At 45.5% G+C, this 23,846-nt stretch overlaps 1 protein-coding gene across 8 annotated transcripts in view; it reads right to left on the bottom strand.

Moving 5' to 3' along the window:
- Positions 1–23,846, bottom strand: part of Acsl6 (acyl-CoA synthetase long chain family member 6) — a 58,649-nt gene continuing 34,803 nt past the window's right edge. For all 8 annotated transcript variants that reach the window (XM_076578389.1, XM_006984857.4, XM_006984858.4 and 5 more), the window contains 9 exons: positions 23,552–23,686; positions 21,958–22,053; positions 20,739–20,811; positions 17,138–17,226; positions 16,304–16,420; positions 11,941–12,084; positions 10,391–10,492; positions 9,508–9,579; positions 1–474 (listed from right to left, as the gene is read on the bottom strand). In XM_076578389.1, the coding sequence (XP_076434504.1) occupies positions 337–474; positions 9,508–9,579; positions 10,391–10,492; positions 11,941–12,084; positions 16,304–16,420; positions 17,138–17,226; positions 20,739–20,811; positions 21,958–22,053; positions 23,552–23,686 (966 nt within the window). In that variant the 3' untranslated portion in view covers positions 1–336. The remainder of the gene's footprint in view (positions 475–9,507; positions 9,580–10,390; positions 10,493–11,940; positions 12,085–16,303; positions 16,421–17,137; positions 17,227–20,738; positions 20,812–21,957; positions 22,054–23,551; positions 23,687–23,846) is intronic.

Here is a 23,846-nt window from a genome sequence, read left to right as displayed (position 1 = left end):
TTACGTTTTTTTCCTTTATGTTTAATGGAATTCTGTGAACATTGCGAATATATTACTTTTAGTGGTACACAGTTCTTGAGAAAGTGTCTTGATTTGTTTTTACATTGCCATTTGCGATATTTTTTAGCAGCTTGCTACAATATCATTTAATAAAAATAAAGTATACTTGGTGATGGTAGAGAAAATATTGTTAGAGACTTCACGGGTCAGGAAAGGCTCAGTCGCAAGATCGGATGCTCGTTCCTTATCGGCTCTGTCACTCCGATTCCTCTCTTTCAAGAATGACCATACTATTGCTGCAAAGTTCACTGGACTGAGAAGAGCCCCCCTGGGGCTTCACATGGAGACCGAGTAAAGCTCTTCTATTTGTTTTTTGAAGTACTCTCTCAGCTCGGGTCTCTTAGCCTTTAGTGTTGGTGTCAGCAAACCGTTTTGAACTGAGAACATGTCACAATGGATGTAAATGGCTTTAACCTGAAAACCAAATGCAGAATATATCTTTAATAGGAAAAAAAAAAACCACCACAGCATTTATAGCATGCATGGTCAAAATAAACAGGCATAAAGGAATAGGCATCTTGACTTTAGCATACCATGCTAAGTCAAACTTATATTCAAACATGTTTCAGCCCATTTGATATTTCTGAAAGCCACCCTTTCCTCTTGTCACTCACTCACTCACTCATTCATTCACTCAGCAACTCAATAGACATTAACAGGTTGCTTGCTCTGCTAGGCACTGAGAATACAAGGAGGAGTCTTAAATACCAACCCCCAAAGTGGTATAAGTTAGTGTTTACAGAGCAGACTGAAGGATGCTGGGCAATTTTTAACATGATGTGCCGAGAATGAAGAGCACAGACCTGAGTTAGGGAAGAGAGAGGTGTAGTTAGGGAAGGTTTCACAGTCAAGTGAGTGTTAAAAAAAAAAAAAAGCAACAGTTGAGACTGGGGATGGCTCTTAGCTGGTGCAGTGCTGCCAAGTATGAGGTATGGGTTCAATCCCTAGTGTCTTATAAAAACAGGGTGTGGTGTCACATAAGCAGCACTCATGAGGTAGAGGCAGGAGGACAAGAAGTTCAAAGTCACCCTTGGATATATGTCAAGTTCAAGTTCAGCTTAAGATACACGAGACCCTGTCTTAAATAAACAAATAGTCAAACAGCAAACAGGGAAATGTGGGTGAAAGGAGGATACCACAGGCACAGCCCTCAAGAACAAAACCAGAAGTTGAGAAGAAGCAGGTGTCCAAAGGGATGGCTAAGTGGTTTCTTGTCATTATATAAGCAAGTCAGGTGTGGGAGGTATGAGGCTGAAGATCTAGATGGTCCAGTGGCTGAGAAGGTCAAACTTTATCCCAAGCATAAGAGGAAAGGACTGGATTTTTTTTTTGAGACGGAGTTTCTCTGTGTAGTTTTGGTGCCTATCCTGACTAGAGCTCTCTCTGTAGACCAGGCTGGCCTCGAACTCACAGAGATCTGCCTGGCTCTGCCTCCTGAGTGCTGGGATTAAAGGTGTGCGCCACCACTGTCCAGATGGACTGGAGATTTTTAAAGAGTGCAACAGCACATGCATTGTAGAAAGAGGTCTCCAGGAGAAATTGGAAGATGGCTTTGGGAAGAGTTAAGAATGGAAGTATATGTTCCATTTGTTGAAAACAAGATAATAATCTACATCAGTAGTTCTCAGCTTCCTAATGCTGCCACCTTTTAATATAGTTCCTTATGTTATGGTGACCCCCAACCAGAAAAATTTTTTCATTGTTACTTATAACTATAATTTTGCTACTCTTATGAATTGTATGTATCTGATATGTAGGCTATCTGATATGCAACCCCCGTGGAAGGTCATTTGACCCCCGAAGGCCTTGCACCCACAGGTTGAAAAACGCTGTTCTACACATAGGGTGGAGGCAGACAGAGATAGGTAAGCAGTTCAGAATGAATCAGAGACACAGTGACAAGATGTGATATGGAGGGAGGCTGCCGTGAGGACGCTTCAGTGTCTGCTTTAGATGGCTGCCTAGAGACACTGTAATCTGTACTGAGCGCAAAGAGACAGAAAGAGACAATGAGGTGGAACAACATTCTACTGTGGACAGTTTTGGTTTTTGAGACAGGATCTCAAGTAGCCCAGGCTGGCCTTATTCACTATGCAGCTGAGCATGCTCTAAAACATACGACCCCCCCTTTCTTTCTCCACCTCCCCAGTGCTGAGGTAATAGGTAGACATCACTACACGAGTTTCTGTATCACCGAGGGCGGGACCCAGGGTTCTGTGTGTGCTGGGCAAGCACGCTACAATTGAGCTACATCCCCAGCCCATGCCATGAACTTTTGTTGAGTCTTTTAGAGGGGGCACAGAAGGATCTGATCTAGCTCTCACTACTGCCTTCTATAAGGCAGAGCCCAGGCTTCTCAGACAAAAGCTCTTTGCAAGGCAGAGTGAGTACACGGGAGGATGGAGGGATGGCCTAGGAGTGTCTCAAAGTGCTTCTGTCGTACTGGGCTCCAGCGGGAAGGCTCCCAGGCAGTTCTCTGAGAATATTATATCTGAACTGGGGATGAACACTGGAGTGGCACAATCTCTAAGATATTGTCTCCTGCTAACTGGGACCAAGGTAGGTGATTTTTGTTGTTTAATGAGTTTAATAACTCCTATTATTAAAGCATGAACTGGCCTAAAGATCATTGTAATATATACTTTAAAATTGTGTCAAAGTGTGTATGTTAAAATACAAACACAGATTCAGGAATAGCTTTAGATAATCAATGTTCACTGAGCATATACAGTGTGTCAGGTACTGTGTGTCAGGAATACAAAGACACACAAATAGCTCTTGCTCACATGGAACCTACAATTCAGTAAGAGATGCTAGAGCTGGACATAACTACTGTAGGGTGAGGAATACCAGTTCTCTGCTATCCATCCCCACTCCCCCATGCTAATGAACCCGGATTTAGTTTGGGTTCAGGACATACCATGACAGTCCACTTCTCAGCTCTGCATTGTGGCTAGAGGATAGCCATGAGATCCATATTTGGTTACTAAGAAAGAAAAAATTTGCTTCCCTAATAAATTCAGACCTGGCTACCTCTGTCTCCTCTCCTCTTCCTGACTTGAATGTGAGTGGTGCTGAGAGCTGTTGCAGCCACCTTTCACCACGGGGTGAAAAGACAGCATACTAAGATCAGAGAGAAGTGGAGAGACAGGAAGAGCCTGTGTCTTTGAGGACCCGAGCCCACCTGGGATCATCCATCTTTCCACTGATGCCAAGAAGCAAAACCCAGCAGACTGTGAGCCAGTGTGAGCGTCTGTGTGAGTTGACTGCATTTCTTTCTGATAAGCCACACCCCCGGGCTTGGCAGTATTGGGGCCGTGTTTCATTTTTATGTTTCTTTTCATCGTTATGACCAAAACACCTGACAGAAACAATTTAAAGGAAGGCCAGTGTCTTCGGGTTCAAGGTGTCAGAGGGACTGAGTCCCTCGTGGAGAAAGACAATGCATTGGAGTGCAGTAGCTCCAAATTCTCTATTATTTCATCCCATAAGAGCATGAGCTTTCCAGGGGCTGGAGAAATAATTCCATGGTTAAGAGCACTGGCTGCTCTTCCAGAGGACCCAGGTTCCATTACTAGCATCTACGTGGCAGCTCACAATTAACTGCCTGTAATTCCAGTTCCCTAGGATCTGTTGCCCTCTTCTGGCCTCTGCGGGCACTGCCTGTACGTAGTGCGTGGGCATATATCCATACAGGCAAAACACCCATACATATAAAATATTGGAAATTTTCTCCATATGCTTGCTACTCAAAATAGGAAAGATTTCTTAGGACTAGGACTGCAAGTCTTTGTAAAATGCAGTTTCCCCCCAGTGTGGTGTTATCACACATAAACCATCCTAAGACACTTGAAGTTCTTTGAAACAGGTCCCAAGGAGGAAGCTTAGGCTACTGAGAAGCACGAAACACACACAGGCCACTTCTCAGGTGGTGTGACATGGAGTGTAGGTGGGTATGAGAGTCAGGGACAGGAAGGCTGGGGTAGGGAGAGACGAAGAGGTTTGTGGAGGTGGGGTGAAAGAGGGGTAGGTAGGAAGGTCAGATGGTTAGAGATGGGGAAGTTAGAGAGATTTGAGCTCTGGCCCCAAACCAACAAGACAGCACATTTTATGTAAAATGTCACGGAAGGTCTACTTTTTTAAAATTGGGAATTACAGGGCTAGAGTGGTGGATGGGGGCGTTAAAGGTGTTCACTGCTCTTACCAGGACCAGGGTTTGGTTCCCAGTACCTGCATGGATGCTCACAACAATCTCTGCCAGTTCCGGGGCTTCTGACGCCCTCTTCTGGCCTCTGTGGACCTTGCATATTCACAGGGAGAACACTTACATAAAATAAACATGAATAACAACTTTAAAAAACTTTTTAAAAGTTTAGATATCACCATTTTGTGGTGAAATTTTTTTGGATTTATTCGTTTGGGTTTTTTTTTTTTTTTTTAAACATGGTCTTGGGTAGTTTGGGATGGTTTTCAACTCCCTATATAGCTTAGGATGGCCTTGAACTCTTTTATCTCCCTGCTTCCCCCTCTTGGGATAGCAGGGCTACACGACCACACCCTTCTCCTACCCTCTTTTTTTTTTTTTATGAAGTTATTATGATTTTTTCCAAGGAGAGGCAAAGGCCAGGATACAACGTCTGCAGCCTGGCTACCAGCTCTTCTGATTTCCTAGTGGGACATGGGGAGCATTTGGTTTACTTGGGCAAGACTCTACATTCAGTCCCGGAGAGAGAGTCTGGAAATGTAGCTGTGATGACAGAAGCCATAGAAAGTGCAGCATAGGAACAGTAACTTTCACAGAGAGAGCTCCATGACACTATTTCGGTGGTGTGGACACTGAAGGGACAGGGTCTCAAGGGGAAGGGCTTAAAACAGGCAGATTTGGGGTGTCTGTCAAATCAGCTCCCAGAGCGCAGCTGAGCATGCAGCCCCTCCACACAGCTGTCTGCGGGACTGTCCTGCCTGAGCTTGCACCACCAGATCCAGCCCTGCAAAGAATGCCAAACAGGCCCGAGGCCTGAATCCAGCTCACAATTTAGCCCCTCAGTAAGCAGATCAGAGCAACACCACCTTCAGGCTGTCAAGAGCTGCCTTGGGTCCATTTACATTCTTCCAGAAAATACTTATACAATCAACTTGAGTGACTCAAAGTCTGGGCAGTGGATGGAAAAAGAAGAAAAAAAGAAATCAGATCCATTGTTAATGATGACTTTAACTGTGGGCACCAAACTTTGAGCTGTTTTCAGGAGGGAGGTCAATGATAAGGCATGAATTTGTTTTGTGCACTAATTATATGCTTTCTAGAAAGTTGTCTATGAGTGTACTAAAGAGGAGGATTCTTAATCTTCATTTATGTCCATAAAACTGGCTTTCCAATTTTATTTATGTAATTATTTTTATGTGTGTATGAGTGTTTTGCCTGTGGGTATGTCTGTGAGCCATGTGCATGCAGTGCCTGTGGAGACCAGAAGAGGGTATCAGATCCCTTGGAAATGGAGTTGCAGACAGTTGTGAGCCTCCATGTGGGTGCTGGGAATCAAGCTCAGGTCCTCTGGAAGAGCAACGACTTCTCTTAACCACCGAGCTGTCTCTCCAGCCCCATACGTATATAGGTGTGTGAGTATGTATGTATGTATGTATGTATGTATGTATGTATGTATGTATGTATGTATGTATGTATTATGTTTACTTTTGAGACACTGTCTCCCACTGTGCAGTTCTGGTTGGCTTGGAGCTCTCTACATAGACTCACAGGGATCCACTTGCCTCTGCCTCCTGAGTGCACTACCATGCCTGGCTCTTTCTAACTTTAAATACATTTTATAGAAGAAATAAGAAAGAAAATACCTAACAGTCGCTTTCTTTCTTGAAACTTGTCACTGAAATGAGATTTATAGAACTTTCATTAAAAAAAAAAAAAAACTGTAACATTTAAACATTGCATTGGAATGAAGTATCTCCAAATTCTCCATTTATTTCATCTCATAAGAACATGAACTTTCCAGGGGCTGGAGAAATAATTCCATGGGTAAGAGCACTGGCTGCTCTTCCAGAGGACCCAGGTTCCATTACTAGCACCTACATGGTAGCTCACAATTAACTACCTGTAATTCCAGTTCCCTAGGGTCTGTTGCCCTCTTCTGGCCTCTGAGGGCACTGCATATACATAGTGTGTGGGCATATATACAGGCAAAACACCCATACACATAAAATAAAAATACATAAAATCTCAAAAACCTTTTTTAAAAAGCAACAACAAAAACCATAAGCATTTGTATATTTGAAGAACCATAGTACTTTCAGTTCTTCAAAGGTATTAACTCAAGTTTGCTTGTAGATAATAAAGACAAAAATAAATAATTTAAGATGAAAGATAGAAATAAAAAAAATAAAACATTTCTATGAGTCAGGCAAATGATAAATCCATTCCCGAATACAGTATGTCTAAGGAGAGGTCCACTGGTTAGAAGTTGAAAAAAATCTATTGTGTCAAATTTCATTTTGTATTGTCTATGCAAATTAATGAGGCACACAAATACAAAGAACATTATTAAATCGCAATTAAGTGTGCTCAAATATCTGTTAGTCATCCACATCATTTAATTGTTGATAGAATTTTTAACTATAACTTATCTACTTAGTAAAATACATATCTTTCAAAGACCTCTGTAAATTACTAATGGCTGACCTAGTTCTTAGAATTGCATGTTTCTGGAAATGATGCCACAGTGAATCTATTTTTTTTTTTTTCTAATTCAAAGTTTAGTGCAATCGACCCAGCTCAGTAAATCCGAACTCCTAAAGTTTATATCGGATGACTTAAGTTCTGGACTTAGTTATGCCGTTCTTTGTGTTTTCAGTTAATCCTCAATTGCCCCTTCCCCCCCACCTTGAGATAGAGTCTCACTACATAGCCCAGGCTGGCCTTGAATTTATGATCTTCCTGCCTTAACCCCCACCATCCCTGACTGACCTATTTTTTGTTTTTGTTTTTGTTTGTTTGAAACAAGGTCTCATGCGGCCTCGGTTGGCGCCTAGTGTATGTGGTGCTGGGATCAAACCCAGGGCTACATACTAGACAGGTACTTTGCCAGGCAAGCACATCCCGAGCCTCTGCCTGTTTATTTTTGAAAAGGGAAAAGATCAAGACAAAAATGGATTGTGGATCAACTGGAACAGCTGTCGTGAAGAGCCATGGCTGGAGCACACCTCCCTCTGAGCAGGAGCCCTGCGGCTTGGTCTGCTCTGGTCAGCTGAGGTTACATGTTAACTGTGCTAAGAAGAAGCCACAGAGCGGTGAGGAGAACGAGAACAGAGAAAACCAAGAGGTTAACAACTTTGGCAATAAAACTAAAGACCTCTGGGATGCCACATGACTTTCCTGCATCTGAGGTTACCATGGTGAGGGCAGATTATTAGAGCAGAAACAGTACAGGGCATCCAGAAAGTCAAGATCACTCTCCTCTCATTAACGCTCTAACCAAAGGCAATGGAGAACGGAGGAATTTTAATTGAAGGTTTCTTATAAAAAGAATATCACACACACACACACACACACACACACACACACACACACACACACACACACACACACACACACCATCCTCTCAACCCCTTTCACTCCCTCCCCCTGTGTGCGGGTTTTACCATTGTCTTGGTGCAGGTTATGCATTCTATCACCAACAGAGGGCGTGCAGGGCTTACGAATCCACAAGGTTGTACCCAGGTGGAGTCCCCAGTCTGTCCTTCAAATCACCCCAGACTGCAGGGTCTGGGACCACTCAGGGGTAGCTCCTGGACCACACGGTCACATGTGGTCCAGTGACACAGATCCCCATTAAGGAAAGACAACAAAATAAGTTCTACCAAATTTGGAGATTGAAATAATCATAGTGACAAAAATGGACCTTCTACTCTGAAAAATAAAGTAAGCAGCCGGGACCCTTCAAATTCAAGCTGTAGCTGTCCTAAAATAGTTACTGACAAATGAAAGTTTATTTCTCAAACTGGCTTAATTTAAACATCTGTTTCAAGAGAAAAATAATCTCAAACACTGAAACTATTTTAGGTTTCTTTAGCTTGAAGTTAAGAAATTAAAACTGTAGCTGGATGTGGTAGGTAGATTGGGCCTGTAATCTGAATACTTGGGAGGCTGAGACAGGAGGATTGCAATGAGCTCAAGACCATCCTGGTCTATGCGATAAGTAGCAGGCCAGCCTGCCCTGCCCAGAAACTACTATAACATGACACCCTGTCCAAAACCAAAGCAAAACAACAATAAAAAAAAAATTAAAAAGAAATCTTTGTACATAGACACATTTTAATTTCAGATTAAACATAAGAATTTTCATTTAAAACCAATTTAAAACTAGTTCTAAGCCATCATCAAACAAATATACAAAAATTTAAAATTCTTATAAGCCTTGTAGATTCCTTATACTATATTTTGGGAACATTTTTTATGCGAAAACATTTGTTTGTTTGTTTGTTTTTGAGACAGGATCTCTCTACAGAGCCCTGACTGTCCTGGAACTTGCTGTGTAGACCAGGCTGGCTTTGAACTCACAGAGATCTGCTTGCCTCTGCCTCCCACATGCTGTGATTAAAGGCGTGTGCCACCATGATTGGTGAAAAATTTCTGTTACAATTCTCTGTGTGTGTCTCTCTCTGTCTCTCTGTATGAGTGAATTTGCACATGCATGTGGAGTTCAGAGGTCAACTTTGAGGAGTTAGTCCTCTCCTTCCATTATATGGGACCCAGGACTGAACTCAGGTCATTTGGTGTGGCAGCAAGCATCTTTACTTGCTGGGCCATCTCACTGTCGTCTCCCCCCTACTATAAAATTATGAAATGCTGATTTTATGAAAGACAATTATTTCAAAATCCAAAGGATAAAAATTTCTATCAGTGTATTACTATTTTCTGCTTGGAACTTTTTCTCTTTGGCTTTTACTCAAGCGCATAGATGATACATGAAGTAGGACTGAGCATGCTCAGTCCTGAGCCCAGCTACAGTAGGTCTCAGAGGAACTGAGTGTCCTTTCTCTGTGGGTACTTTGTTTCCTCCTCCTTTGCAGAAGGCCACTGGGCCGATATTGTCCTCCTAGCAAGTAAGCTGCCAAGAAGGCCGTGCCCATAAAAGTAAAAATAAGGTAGGGCACTCGGGAGCCCAAGCAGGCCCACGTGATCTGCCAGTGACAGCAAGGCTTCTATTTCAGCCTTATGATCGCCCGCGGTTAGAAGGGCAGCAAGCACAGTCTTACTTGTCCAGTGACCTATTTTAGTTCAGGAGCAGGCAGTTGCAGTCTGCTCGAAACAGGCCTTCGGGGGTCTGTCGTGTAGAGCCTTCCAGATGGCCACACCACGGAGGCAAGAGTCTATAGAGGTCAGGGTCACCAGGCTCCTATGCAAAGTGATGTCATGGGTGTGGGAAAGGGCACAGTTACCTGTTCAAAGGAATGGAGTCCACTTTTCTTCCCCAGCGCCACCATGTCGTCCAGAATGGCTTTCTTCAGCTCCTGAATTGAACCATGGGAGCAAACCAGTAAGAACACATTTCAATGGGGATAGCAGGAATAAGGCTTTGAAGTAAGGTTGACCAGTGGCCGAGCAGACATATGTTCTCTCAGCCCCTTCCCTGTTGAGGGTGACCTGGTGCCATGCCGATTACTATCTCTCATCAGGAGAGAAAGGGATGCAGACGGCCACAGAGGTCACTGTGAATGAGTCAGGGCATACCTGAAGTGTTCTGTTGGTCAGCCCGAAGGGCTCCCACTCCTATGCGAGCTCAGGGCTCAGTGAGGGAAAGTGGACCCAGAGATGCCAGCCTATGTCCGCTGCTGAAGCACAGAACAACAGTCCTCCCGAGACATGTGCCTAAGACAGTGCCGTGAAGGTAGGCATGGTGGATGCTCTAAGGCGGAAGAGCCGTGTTGCTATTTCCATTCTATCACTACCTCTCAACCCAGAGATCCACCTTGTCTTGGCAGAAAGCCTGTGTTGACATCCGACTCTGCTATGGACCATCTGTGTGGCCTGGGACACGCCACCTCCTCTCCTTTCAAGCTATGGGACAATAGGCTAGATAAACTTTGTGTGATGGTTCTGGACCTAAGAATTCGATGGCTTACTCAATTTCTAGGAAGTCAACAGGAATAACTTCAGCAACTACAAGACGACAAACCTCTGGTTTAGGGTTCCTAGCACGTGGAAAGTAACAGCAGACACTCAGTATGCAGTTAGACCTCACTGCTGTCAGCTCTCCTGTCCCCTGGTTATGTGACTCATGAAGTGCTCGGCAACCCGTCAGGAAGCACAGGGGGTACAGACCTGATTTGCGCAAAGCTCCTGATAGGTCCCTCTGATTCCTTTCTTATGAGCCCAGGCAGGCATGACTTCAGGGTCAGGCACGACAATGCCAACCAAAAAGGCCTATAAAGTCCACCAGAAAACACAGTCACGACACAAGCTTTTAGAGTTCTCATTTGTGGTCTGGTATTAAAAAATAATCTCTTGGTATTCTCAGACTCCACCCTTTCCTAAAAATAAGTCTTCCGTTATGAAACATTTGTTCAGAGGTTATAAAACACTTCCACCAAGGGTGCCACACAGTCCTGACTGATTGCTTCTGACACAGGGCTGCTCAGTGGCTAAGCATTTGATTAGCATGCCTGAGGCCTGGGTTCAAATCCAAGTACCAAAAGCCAGAAATTAAACACACACACACACACACACACACACACACACGCACGCACGCACGCACGCACGCACGCACGCGCACACACACACAAAGACACACATGGACACACAGACACACAAAGACACACATTCACACACATACAATTTTTGATATATCTCTCTGATTTTCATGTCAATCTCAGATCTGCACATCTTGGAGGACATTAATCAGACAACTTTATTGATCCAAAGTCTGTGAGTTAAAATACATTTCCCAGAACTTCCAAACTACTTCAAAATTACTTATGAAGAACTATTTTAAGTTTTTTGGTTATTCTTTAAAAGTGATTTAAGGTTTAATTTTATATACATAAATGCATAGGATAGAACAGAGTCAATAACTCTGATACCACAGAATATATTTTTGGTCTTTCTGACTGTAATCTAAATGATATTGACAGGAAACATTTTAATTCTGATAGTGATATTATCATTGGTACCATTCCTTGTATTACTATACCCATTTACCCATACGATTTATTTGCATAGCAGGGCTTAGATGGCAGTGTATCTAAGTGGTTAGCCTGGTTAGCATGCAGGAAGGCCCTGAGTTCAACCCACAGCAACACACACACACACACACACACACACACACACACACACACACACTCAGAGAGAGAGAGAGAGAGAGAGAGAGAGAGAGAGAGAGAGAGAGAGAGAGAGAGAGATACACACACCCAATCAGAAAAGCAAAAATATGGAATTGTTATTTAATATTGTGCCTCAAGAAATTTCCCCCTTGGAAGTTAGTGAACATACATTAAAATTAGTAGAAATGTTTATTTCTACACGTTCAAGCCACTCATTTGCCTTACTGCAATTAATCAAGCCCCAAGTAGTTAGGGTTTCTTCTGTAGTTTCACTTTGAGGCTGAGGCTGGCATCAAACTCATGATCCATGTCTCTGTCCCTGAATGTACTACCATGCCTGGTTTTATGTGGTGCTGGGCACAGCACCCAGGACTCTCTGCATGCCAGGCAAGCTCTCTACCCAGTGAGCTAGATTCCCAAGCCCCACAATTTCTCTTTAAGAAAGGATGGGTAATGTATGGGTAAATCCTGGTACTTGACTAGAAATCACAATCTGCTCTGCAGTTTTCGGCTGGCCAGTCTGTGCTGGAGGGCTGGGGTACCATAGCTCACCTTTAAGCTGTCCCCATGGACATAGATTTGTGCCACAGGCTCACTCCGGATGTAGATGTTCTCAATCTTCTCTGGTGCAACGTACTCCCCCTGAGCAAGTTTAAATATGTGCTTTTTTCGATCGATGATTTTAAGCGTTCCCTCCTGTGGAGTCGAACAGACAGCGTCCTCAGACAGCACCCCCATTTCCAAGCTGGAACCCCACCTCCTCAGTACAGACTTACCCTGTACACCCCAGCACAAGCTGCTCTGCTCTGTGTCTACAGAGATGCTGCATGGGGCTTGAGGGAGGCCATTGCCCACCACAGGTGGGTGACATGCCAGTTCTGCTGGGCCCTGAGCATCCGCCATCCTTTCTTCTGGATCAGCCTCACCAGGTCCCTCTGCTTCCCCAGCCACCCTCACCCCAGAAACAGGCATTCATCTACTTCTGCGCAGCTCCATCTCTGCCCCATCGGGGCTCCTCTTGGCTAGGCCCACCCTCAGCTGCCCCTTTTCTCACCGACATCTCCAGGTCCACTCTCTTTGACCTCACTAGGGTCTACGGCTCCAGCTACTGCCTCCACCCCAGAGTGCCCTTGCCGTCTCCTGGTGGACAGCAGACTCCTCAGAGAGAGCCTGTGGCTTCCACCCAACCACCAGATGGTGTCAGAAGCCCCAGCCTCTCCAGTATCCAGTGGCAGGGAGGACAGGGAGTGAGTGCTGGTGCCAGGGGGCCTCTGGGACCCTATTCACTTCACTGACCCAAGACCTGTTTGAGTTCTGGGGGGCTTGAGTGACTGTTGTACTTTCATCATCTCCGAGAACAGCACAGCAGGGACAATCATTTCCATACACCTATGCTGTGCGATGTCCTGTACGTTGTGAATAAATGTTGCTACGATTTATCGATAAATAAAACACTGATTGGCCAGTAGCCAGGCAGGAAGTATAGGCGGGACTAGCAGAGAGGAGAATTGGGGGAACAGGAAGTCGGAGTGAAGGAGACACTGCCAGCCACCACGATGAGGAGCAGGATGTAAAATACCGGTAAGCCACAAGCCACGTGGAAAGGTATAGATTAATAGAAATGGGTTAATTTAAGATAGGAGAACTAGATAACAAGAAGCCTGCCATGGCCATACAGTTTGTAAGGAATGTAAGTCTCTGTGTCTTTACTCGGTTGGGTCTGAGCGGCTGTGGGACTGGTGGGTGAGAGAGATTTGTCCTGACCGTGGGCCAGGCAGGACTGGAGAAAACTTGAGCTACACACCCAAGTTCTCAGATCTCTTCATTGGCTCCCAGATCTCACCACGGGTCAGTTGCTCCCATCAGGCTGTGAAAATCTGTCCACCCAGAATACAGTTCACCCAGAATGAGGCTCCTGAAGATCACTCTCCTCAAGTCTGACCCAGCCTGGGGTCACTCCTGTTTGCCTCACCTCTCTTGGCTCAGGCCCATCAATCCTCACTCCCAGACCCCTTTCGCACCCACCTCTTCCTCCTCCCATGGGAACCAGGTCTTGAGCAGAAAGAGCCCTGCACACCCTCCATCCCCACTCCATCTGTTTGGTCCTCCAGGGCCAGAGCAAGCTCTCCAGGAGAGAAGAAGGAAGCAGGCGTGCTTTCCCCAGCACTGGGGCTGCATCTCCTACGTTTCCCTTACACTAGCTCCTTTGATCTTCATAGCAACAGCCAGATGTGGTCACCTCTGTTCCTCTAATGAGGAAAATGAGGGTCAGACACATGAGTTAACTCCTCCAACAGCCACAAGGCTTGAGAACAGAGGACTCAGGGTTGAGAACCAGGACTTTCTGGTTTAGAGGTCTATGCCTTCTCCTTCATCTAGTACTATAAAATAATAACCTTCTAAGCACAAATATCTCTTAAACATAACCATTGAAGCCTTGCACATGGTCTTCCAGAAAATGGGAAAAAACATGACAAAAATATCACTCATCCATTCATTCGAATAAGCTGACACCAAAGCCAGAGTCGTATTTTAAAAGAAAAATTGCAGATTGATCTTGTTTATGAGTAGAAACAAAAAGGCCAAACACAATGTGTAGGGAAACAGTGACCAGGAAAATCACATCACAGCTAAGAGGAAGTTAAGCCATGAACACACAATGGGCCTGGCATGAGAGACAGAGAAAGCATAAACATTTGTTTCAAATGGAAGAACAATGTCAATTCAAATTCAGCCCTTATTTAGAAATGATGATAACTTTCGAGACTGACTCCATGGGCTGTTGACAGCTTTTTGATTTCTTGTGTCTGAGCACACCAGCTACTCCACAAGAATTTATTTACTCGCTTCTCGCCTCGCCCTGAAGGGTGGGAGGCTTCATTCAAGTTCAGTGCTTCAGCTCTGAGTGTTTACGGTTCTGAGACCCTTTCTTTATGGAAAAAAAAATAACACAGAAACCGGGCATTACGGTATGTGTCTATAACCCCAACACTTGGGAGGTTGAGGCAAGAGGATGGCAGCACGTTTGAGTCCAGCCAGGACTATACATATAAGACTATACAGAAAGACCTCAAAAAAACCTGTCACCACCTCCGTCATCATCAATACAAAAACAAAAAACAAGAAATAATCCAATTGACTGCAGGACTTTGAAAGGGACGCTTGTAAGTGCGGGGCCTCGAGTCTCAATCTTCCTTGGCTTATGGGACATCTGTCCCTCCACAGGTGTCCATGTTCCACAGGCCTCTCCTGCCCCTCCCCTACACACCTGTGGGCCTTCTGTTGGAGCTGATCGTCTACTGATCCTGGCCTGACTGTCCCTTCTCACTCTTGTTCTCTTGGCCTAGAGTCGGGTCCGGTGAGTGCCTGTCCTCTGCTTCTTCCCTGATGCTTGTACCCTCAACCCTACTCACACTAAAAATAAAAATAAAAATGTATGCCTTCCCTGAGCAGAGTCCCTGTTCCAGGGAACACGCTGGGGACTCGTCCTTGTCTGCCACAGGCACGAAGGTTTCTCAAAGGCAAGTGCACAGGCCCAAGCAGAGGCCAGTTGGCTCACGTGGCCCCAGAGCCCATGGGAGGGCTCAGCATCATTCATGTGTCTGATAAGCTCAACGCCTCAGATTCTGACCAAACAGCAGCAACTTTCCAGACATACAGAAGAGGTCCCCTGGATGAGCGACACCAGGCAAGGGCTCTGGGTGTTGGCCACAGTATTTTCTTTCCTTGAAGGATTTGCACAGTTGTCTGATACATGGCAGGCACTGTGCTTAAGTGCTTTGTAGCCATGATCTCATTTGTTCCTCGTGACAACGACTGCAGAGGCAAACGATGCTACTATCCTCGCTTTTGAAATAAAGGAATGTGGGCCAGAAAGACGGCTCAGTGGGTAAAGACACTCTCTGCCAAGGCTCTGACCTGAGTTTGAGCCCCAAGACTCTCATGGTAGAAGGAGAATCAAAGCATGCAAGTTGTCCTCTGACCTCACAATCACCATGGTCACACCCACATACACAAGCACACAGGTACACAGAACATATAAATGATGTCATTTTTAAATGAGACGATGAGGCAAATTGGTTTGGGATCAACGTTGGGAGCCATAGCCAAAGAATGCTCTGAAGATTCAGTTTCTACAGATGGGCCAGGGTGTGCCCCAAAAGAGGAGTGTGGCTTTGCTCAAGGTGACAAAAACAACTCCCAGCAGAGCCGAAAGAACTGAGGCATCCCTTATCTACTGACTCCAAGATTTTCCCTTCTCCAGATGCCAGCCTCTCAGCTGGGGCCAGTCTGAATGAAAATGGCCCCCATAGACTCATAGGGAGTGGTACTGTTGGGAGTTGGGGCCTTGTTGGAGGAGGTGTAGCCTTGTTGGAGAAAGTGTGTCCCTGAGGGTGAGCTTTGGGGTTTTAGAAGCCCAAGCCAGGCCCAGTGGCTCTCTCTCTTCCTGCTGCCTGCCAATCTGGATGCAGGACTCTCAGTTCCTCTCCAGCACCATGTCTTCCTGCACACTGCCATGCTTCCTGCCATGACAATAATGGACTAAACCTCTGAACTATAAGCCAGCCCCAATTAAATGTTTTCCTTTATAAGAGTTGCCATGATCATGGTGACTCTTTACAGCCATAAAACCCTAACTAAGACACTGGTTTTCTCAGATCTGCTCAAGAAATGTACCTCCTTCTACTTAACTACCAGGCTCCATACACCAGCAAACCCTTTCCTGGAACCCACAAAGTATAGTAAGTCGGTTCTGAGGCCCAAGTTCTGCCCTCTGTCACTTTCATTGGAACAATAGGAGCAGGAAGCTTGGGACAAGTTTGGGGTGCGTATGGAGAGGTGCCCCCCTTAGTGCCTTGAATCTCCCGCCCACTCATTACTGGCACGTGGAGCACCAGCCTCCAAATGTACATACCGGCAGCCATTTCCCGATGTCCCCAGTGTGAAGCCAGCCGTCGCTGTCCAGGGCCTCCTTTGTCCTGTCCTCATCTTTTAAGTAGCCTTTGAACACATTTGGGCCTTTCACACATATCTGTGGGGGCAAACACCATGGCTTTGCTCACTCATGACATCAGGAATCCAACACCACCGGCCTATCACCAGGCATGAGCACAAGTGTGCTATCCATCTATCGGAAGGCCACTGTGGAGACTGTGACAGACCAGAGGGCATGAAGTACCCTTCTGCAGTCTCTGCCCATGACCTGCCCCTTGCCTTCTCTGAAGCAGCCTTCCCCTGCCCTGGCCACCCTTTCTTCATTTGCTACCTCTTCTGCCTCAGGAGTCCCTGATCCTAGGCTCATGCTGTTCTGTGACACTCACCACAGATACTGATGACTGGCCAGTCCCACCAGAGCTGCTTGGGCTCCCTGCTTCATTGGCGGACAATCTGTTTCTCCACCCACTCCCTAGGGCTGAGCAAGAACAGCCCAGTTCAGCCCACCTCATTTGGCCTACTTGAATATGGCCATGTTTCTGATGAGACACGTTGTACTGCAGCGACCCAGGCCACAACTGGGCATGTATGTGTGTGTGGGGGAGGGAAGCTTCTTTTAAGGGTCAGAAATGTAAAAAAATCTTGATGTAGTCCACTCAGGCCCAGCGTTGGGTTTTGGTTGAATCAAGTATATGGATAACTTTAAATGGCTTTACATGCAAGCAAGGAGAAAATGGCTCCATGCACACTGCTCTTGCTTTCAACTGGCTGCATGTGACACCCAGAGAAGCAAAAGATGACATCTTAAGCTCACCTCTCCCTCTCCTTTGCTGGTCCAGTAGTTGAGTTCCTCTGCATCAACCAGCTTGATGTGATTGCAAGGCAGAGGTGCCCCTACGTGCCCTAGGACAGCGGAACGAGATGACACTTGTCAGTGTTTCAGCACGGACGGTGCTCAGCACCCCAGGAGATCCCCAAGCATCCTGGCGTGGTGGAGCATGCCCATGATTCCACAACTTGAGAGGTGGAGGGAAAACTACCAGGAGCTCAAGGCCATCCTTGGCTGCATGGTGAGTAGTTTGAGGCTAGCCTGAGCTACATGAGACCTTGCCTCTAACAAAACAAAACAAAACATGGACAAAGCAAAAATGGAAACAAAACTCCCAGCGGGTTAAAGCAGGGAGCTTTGGGACCTGAGTCCTTCACACAGGTGCTGGTCAGGTGTAAAGGGAGAAACCGAGGACAAAACTAAGCTCCAGAGAAAGCAGAGGCTGACCTTCCCTTTACACTTGATTACTGATTATTACAAGGACTGTTCTCTGTGTAACCCCGGGTTGTTTTGGAATGTACTATAGTGCCCAGGCTGGCCTCACACTTGTGATCCTGTGTCAACCTTACCAGACTTGCAATTATAGGAGGGCACCACCATGCCAGGCTTACATTTGGTTCTTAATTTTTAATTTTTCCACATTTGTTAGTATTGTGTGTGTGTGTGTGTGTGTGTGTGTGTGTGTGTGTGTGTGTGTGTGTGTGTACATACATGTAGTACACCAAGGCACTTGTGTGGAGGTCAGAGGACAGCTTGGAGGAGTCAGTGGATTCTGAGGTTATCAGGCTTGGCAGCACATATCTTCACCAGCTGAACTATCTCACTGGCCCTTATATTTGATCCTTACAGAGTGAAACAGGCATAATTTGCCTAGCACAAACCTACATGGGGTCCCTGAGTAAGTGGGTGTCTCGTGTCCACTGTCCAGATGGTTAGGAGGTTTTACAACGGTGCCTACATCAAAACATTTTTTTCCAGCTAGGCATGGTGGTACACACCTACAATAGCATCATCCAGGAGATGGATGTTGGAGGATCAGGAGACTGAGGCCAGCATGTGCTCTATGAGACTTTATCCCCAAACAAAATGTCTTCCCCAATGTCAGATCATAAATCTTGTTTGTGCGTCATAAAATACAGTCATCGTTTCTTTTTTCCTAGTAAGGCTATTGATTGGTGCATACAGGAATAACCTACAACTCTTGTTACACTGCAGATTTGGACTCAGGTCTGGGATGAGGCATGAGGGCCTGTTTCTCACAGACACCTAGGCAGTATTGATGCTGTTGAACTAAACACTACACTTAGGTGAGCAAGGAACAAGAAAACAGGGTGAAGTTACTCATCCTCAAAAAAAAAAAAATCAAATTCCAAATTTTGTTGTTCTTACACAATCTAGCCACAAGATTCTATCTAGTCATTCACTAGCCTTTGTGGTCTTTACACTTTGATCAGAGTGTTGAATGGGTGCTGGCCAAGGTCCTGAAACCTTGGCCATGGGGATAAAAAAGAAGGCTATGGCACTTGGGTTTCTCTTTCAGAAGATACATTGCCAAACCTGTTATGGTACTCTACAAAGAGACATCAGTCTTCTCACACCCAGCACCTTAGGTTTTCTAGTAAGCATGAATAGAAAGTCAACAGTTTTACATAGGAAAATGTTAAGGACAGCTTTCAAGGTACGTGAGTTCAGAGTGGGCTCAGTGGGGAGAGGGGCCTGCCACTAAGCCAGATGTCTGAAGTTTGATCCCCAGAAGCTCATGGTGGACAGAGAGAATAGACTCTTGTAAGCTTTCTTCTGACATCCACATGTGCACCATGAGATATATACACTCTCCTACACAAATAAATAAATATATTTTTTTAAAGGTAGAATGAAAGTGTCTAAAAGGAATGGAATTTGTGGAATGATGGCTCAGTATGATGGAAACAATGAGAAAAAAAGCTAGGTGCTGGAGAGCTGGCTCGGCAGTTAAGAGGGCTTGCTGTTCCTACAGAGAAGAATTTGGTTTCCAGCATTCATGTTGGGTTAGCTCACAACCAACTGAAATTTTTTCTTCAGGGGATCTGCTGTCCTCTTCTGGCCCCCATGGGCATGTGCACTCACACGCACATACCCCCACCTCCCACATATACATAATTAAAAACAAATATTTGAATACTTTTTAAAATTATTGAGCATGACTTCCAAAGATGGTTCCTGAAGAATATCTGGCAGCAGAAAAGTGACCAAGGAGCTTCTATATGGAGCAGTCTTTACTCAGCTGGAGTGTAATGAGTCAGAGTTCATAAAAAACATTCCTTGTCTGCTCAGTCAAATGCAGTTTGCATTTTGAGTCTACCTATCATGTTTCAAGATGATGTGAAAGACTATTGCATTACTTAGCATCTTTTTTTGCATACACATCATTCTAAATTTTCCAGTTTTTATTTGAGCAAATGTAAGCACAAACAGTGGCCCCAGGGAAAAGAGTCTGAAAGAATTCTCTTGCTGAGTGCTTTCCAAGTTTGTCCAATGCCTACTCTGAATCCAGTGATGGATGACCCAAGGGCTAACTACACTACTACAGACCTACTTCTGTCTGCTTAGGAGGAGAACTCTCCTCGTAGTGAGAGTGTGCATGGACCTCCTTTTGAGATTGCCACCGGCCTCTAGATACATCGCAGAAGCCCTGTCTTTAGGAAATCATCCTCAGAGGAGCTGGAGAGATGGCTCAGCAGTTAACCACTCACTGTTCTTCCAAAAGGACTGGGGCTTGATTCCTAGAACCCACATAGTAGCTTATAGCTCTAGTTCCAGGGGATCCAACATTCTCTTCTGGCCCCTACAGGCACCAGACACACCCACTGTGCACATATGTATGTGTAGGCAAAACACTCGTACATATTTTTTAAAGAGAGTGTTGTCTATTATAAGTCACATTCAACTCATAGCCTGCTTCTTTCATGCTATTAAAAAACAGTTCTAAAATAACTGGAAGCAGGCAGTGTGGTTATCTAGAATCTACAAAATTCAATGTGCTGGTATTATAAGCAGTTACCACATGGAGTTATATCCTGTGATCTATATTTTGCACAACTTCTATTTATTTAGACAAAAACCAGGACTGGTTCTTGAGATAGATCAGTGGGCAAAGATACTTGCTGCCAAGTCCGACAAATCTGAGTTTGATCCAGAAATCTATATGACAGAAGGATAAAACAAACCCATGCAAGTTGTCCCCTGACTTCTACATGTGTGTCACAGTGTGCGCACGCGCGCGCACACACACACGCACACACATGTAAACAAAGTAAGCAAATCAATGCAATTTTAAATTACAAATAAAAATTTTAAAGTGCGGAAAATATAAAAAGGAAGGTGCAAAAATTTGCAACAAAGAAATCAGATCCACAGTATCACAACCCAGACCTAACCACTGTTAACTTATTTTTTCTGTTTCTTTTGCTTTTTTCCCTAAGTTCCTGTGCAAATTTAATTTCCAGAAGGGAGTTTGTGGGCTGGAGTCTTGATATGGAGTGGACCACGGACTGTCCCCCACCCACTACCCCCCCCACCCCCCGTCTCTTCACACACACTGCTCTACCTGAGGTCCAGTCTCCTGGCGTTGTGAAGGTACATCCAGCTGTGCATTCAGTTTGCCCATAACCTTCATAGACCTTCAAGCAAAACACAGAAACCATGATGTGGGCCACACTGTTCCAGAGCTGTCTGCGGGCCCTTCTTGGCCAGCTTGCCTCCCACTGACTGTCTGCTGCTCCCAGCTGAGGAAGGTGGGAGGCATGGAGCTCTGGGCAGCTCACTCCAGTGGAACCGAATACAGCAAGGCTGTGCTGCAGCCTTTTGCCGTGAACACTTAGGTTGGGCAGCTTGAAATAAAGGTTTCTGGCCACATTTCAACTGTAGGCTCTGTTTTCACTTGGATAATGCATACTCAAGATAAATATTCTGGACCTACTACAGGTCTGATTTTATCTTTGACATTCCTCTCGAGAGTTCAAGGCATATAAAGCATAAAAATTGAAGCATTGTACTTAGGAAACAGACATGTTTAACTTCCCCTGGATCCCTGCTACAACCATGACACCATACCCTGCTTCTGCAGGAACTTGACAGATGTTCCCTGAATGGATAAACAAAGGGATACTTTTGCTTGTCTGTTTTGTCTTTCTTAGAGATAATAAAATATCAGCACAGGAATGGGCTCTTCCTCCCTGATGCTCTTGCTTTGAGATGGGAGATGTTTTGAAGGCTGTAGAGTGCAGAGAGGCAGGACAGTATGATACAGAGTCTCCAGCCCACCATGGATGCTTTTATATTTTTATTTTTTTAAACAATATTTATTTTATGTGTATGTATGTGTGTGAGCATATGTATATGCACCATGTGTTCAGGTACGGGTCAGAAGAGGCCATTGGATCCCCTGGAACTAGAGTTACAGACAGTTGTGAACCACTATGTGGTTGTTGGAAACCAAACTCAGGTCCTCTGGAAGAGCACAAGTGTTCTTAACCACTGAGCCATCTCTCCAGCCCCTAAGGATACAGTTATAGTTCATCTGATTCCTTTTCCTTTTGCTACAACTCCCAAAGTCCAGGTAAAGGGCCCTCCTAGCATGGATATACCTGGGGGTTCCCAAAAGATGGCATGGCCATTCTAGCTCTCTGTGGCTGTGGGTTTTTCTTATCCACACAATGAAATCCCACCCCGGGATCTCCCTTTGTACAGTAGAGTGTATAAGCGTATAACAGCTGTACCCTGGCACACATCCCAGTGCCCCCGAGGAAGGCCCTGGATGATAATACCTGGCACCCCAGAGCTGCTCGTAGGAACCCCAGGACTGTTGGCGATGCGGGGGCTGCTCCAGTAACAATCATCCTCACGTGCCCACCAAGACTGGCCTGTGGGAAGAGAGAAGCTGCCAATGCTTGTGACACCCGAGATGGTCCTCATTCCATACCAGCTTTCAACAACTACCCTGGATGCTGGGGCTCAGGTCAGGAAGGAAGCTACATGCTGAGGCAGTAAAGCTCTGTGCTGAGGAAGCCCCCTCCCCTTCCAAATAGTAAGCTTGATCAGTCGACAACCTAACCCACAGCATGTCCAGTCCTGTAGCTGGTTTGAGATAAGTGCCATTATTCCATGTGGCATTTTTTAAAAAATACTACCCTTCTCCCTCCTTAAAGGATTCAGCTGCTTCCTCACTCTCTCATTATTCACAGGCCTCCAAAGCAATTACTTAGGACAATTTTCTCCAACTCCCATTTTAATGGCAGTGCCTTTTTCTCATGTATAAATCAATACCATGCTTTATTTACTACGTTCTGCAGAGGACAAAGGATACCTGAAACACTTTGTTTCTGTAAGTTGAGCCAAGAGAGTTTAAATATTAATTTCCATGGCTAAAAATAGAACAGCAAGAAAAAGAGTGAGCCGATAGTACTAATGAACTAGATTCCTTGGGTGGTGCAGAGCAGGAGGCTGTGGCGGTGATACAGCAAGGGAGCACTTCTGGACCGGCCTGATTTGGGAGAGGCTGAAGGGATGGGACACCAGAAAAGGGAGAGAGGACTCCTGGTCGTCTGGCGAGGAGCTGGTGCTATTGAAAAGCCACCATAGCTAGTTTCCTGGGGATGGCACGAGGAAGCCCAGGCCTTCGGGTCCCAGGAGTGTCTTAGTGGAGCAATGGCTTGACCACCCAGGAAGGTGGAGGCCAAAGGGCCTCCTTTCTAGGGGCCTTTTAAATACGTATATATGTGTGTACGGATGCATGTACATGTAATATTTTTAATTAATTTTTGGAGAATCTCATACGACATTCACTCCCCACTTTTCCTGTTAACTCTACCGGGGTCCATCCCTGACCCCTCACCTCCCCCAACTCCCTGTCCTCTCTTTGGCTTTAACATCCTATGGGGTTCAGCTTGTGCTGCCCACATATGCACGGGTGTGAGGCCATCCACTGGGGCATGGACAACCTAGGGGTCCTTCATGCTGGTTGCTTTTTAGCAAATACAACACATCTCCAAAAATTAAAAAAAAAAAATCATGGCTCTAAAATTCCAGCTGCAGCCAGGCAGTGGTGGCTCACGCCTTTAATCCCAGTACTTGGGAGGCAGAGGCAGGCGGATCTCTGTGAGTTTGAGGCCAGCCTGGACTACAGAGTAAGTTCCAGGAAAAGCACCAAAGCTACACAGAGATACCCTGTCTCAAAAACCAACCAAACAAACAATCAAACAAACAAAAAAAATCCAGCAGCAGCTTAAGCTCTGACTTCCTGAGCACAGGAGTTATTTTTCTCTCCTTATTATGGGTCACCGGCACCATCTTCTCCATTTCTCCTGTGGGATCACCCACCAGGCACAGCGTCACTCTAGACTCACAGCCCCGTTTCCTTACCTGGATCTTACTGAAGAAGAGTTCATCCCAGATGCTGTTGTTCCTGATGATTCCACTCCGGACCTCGGCCTGCTTTCTCTTCGCTGCGAACTCCAGGAGCCACCGCTTTAGTGAAGTGTCTGCCTGGTGGAAGATCTGAGGAGCACAAGCAGGAGACGGCTCTCAGGGCCTGACTAGCTTGCTTCTAGACGCATCCTCCAGGAAGAGGACCCAGACTAGCCAGCCGAGGAGCCATGCTCCCGAGTACCCTTGTGAGAGGTCACTGGATTTGTGGCATGAAGCTGAAGGTTAGCAC

Source organism: Peromyscus maniculatus, chromosome 8, assembly GCF_049852395.1.
Source record: "Peromyscus maniculatus bairdii isolate BWxNUB_F1_BW_parent chromosome 8, HU_Pman_BW_mat_3.1, whole genome shotgun sequence".
NCBI classification, from domain to species: domain Eukaryota; kingdom Metazoa; phylum Chordata; class Mammalia; order Rodentia; family Cricetidae; genus Peromyscus; species Peromyscus maniculatus.
This window is presented reverse-complemented; position numbering and strand designations above follow the sequence as displayed.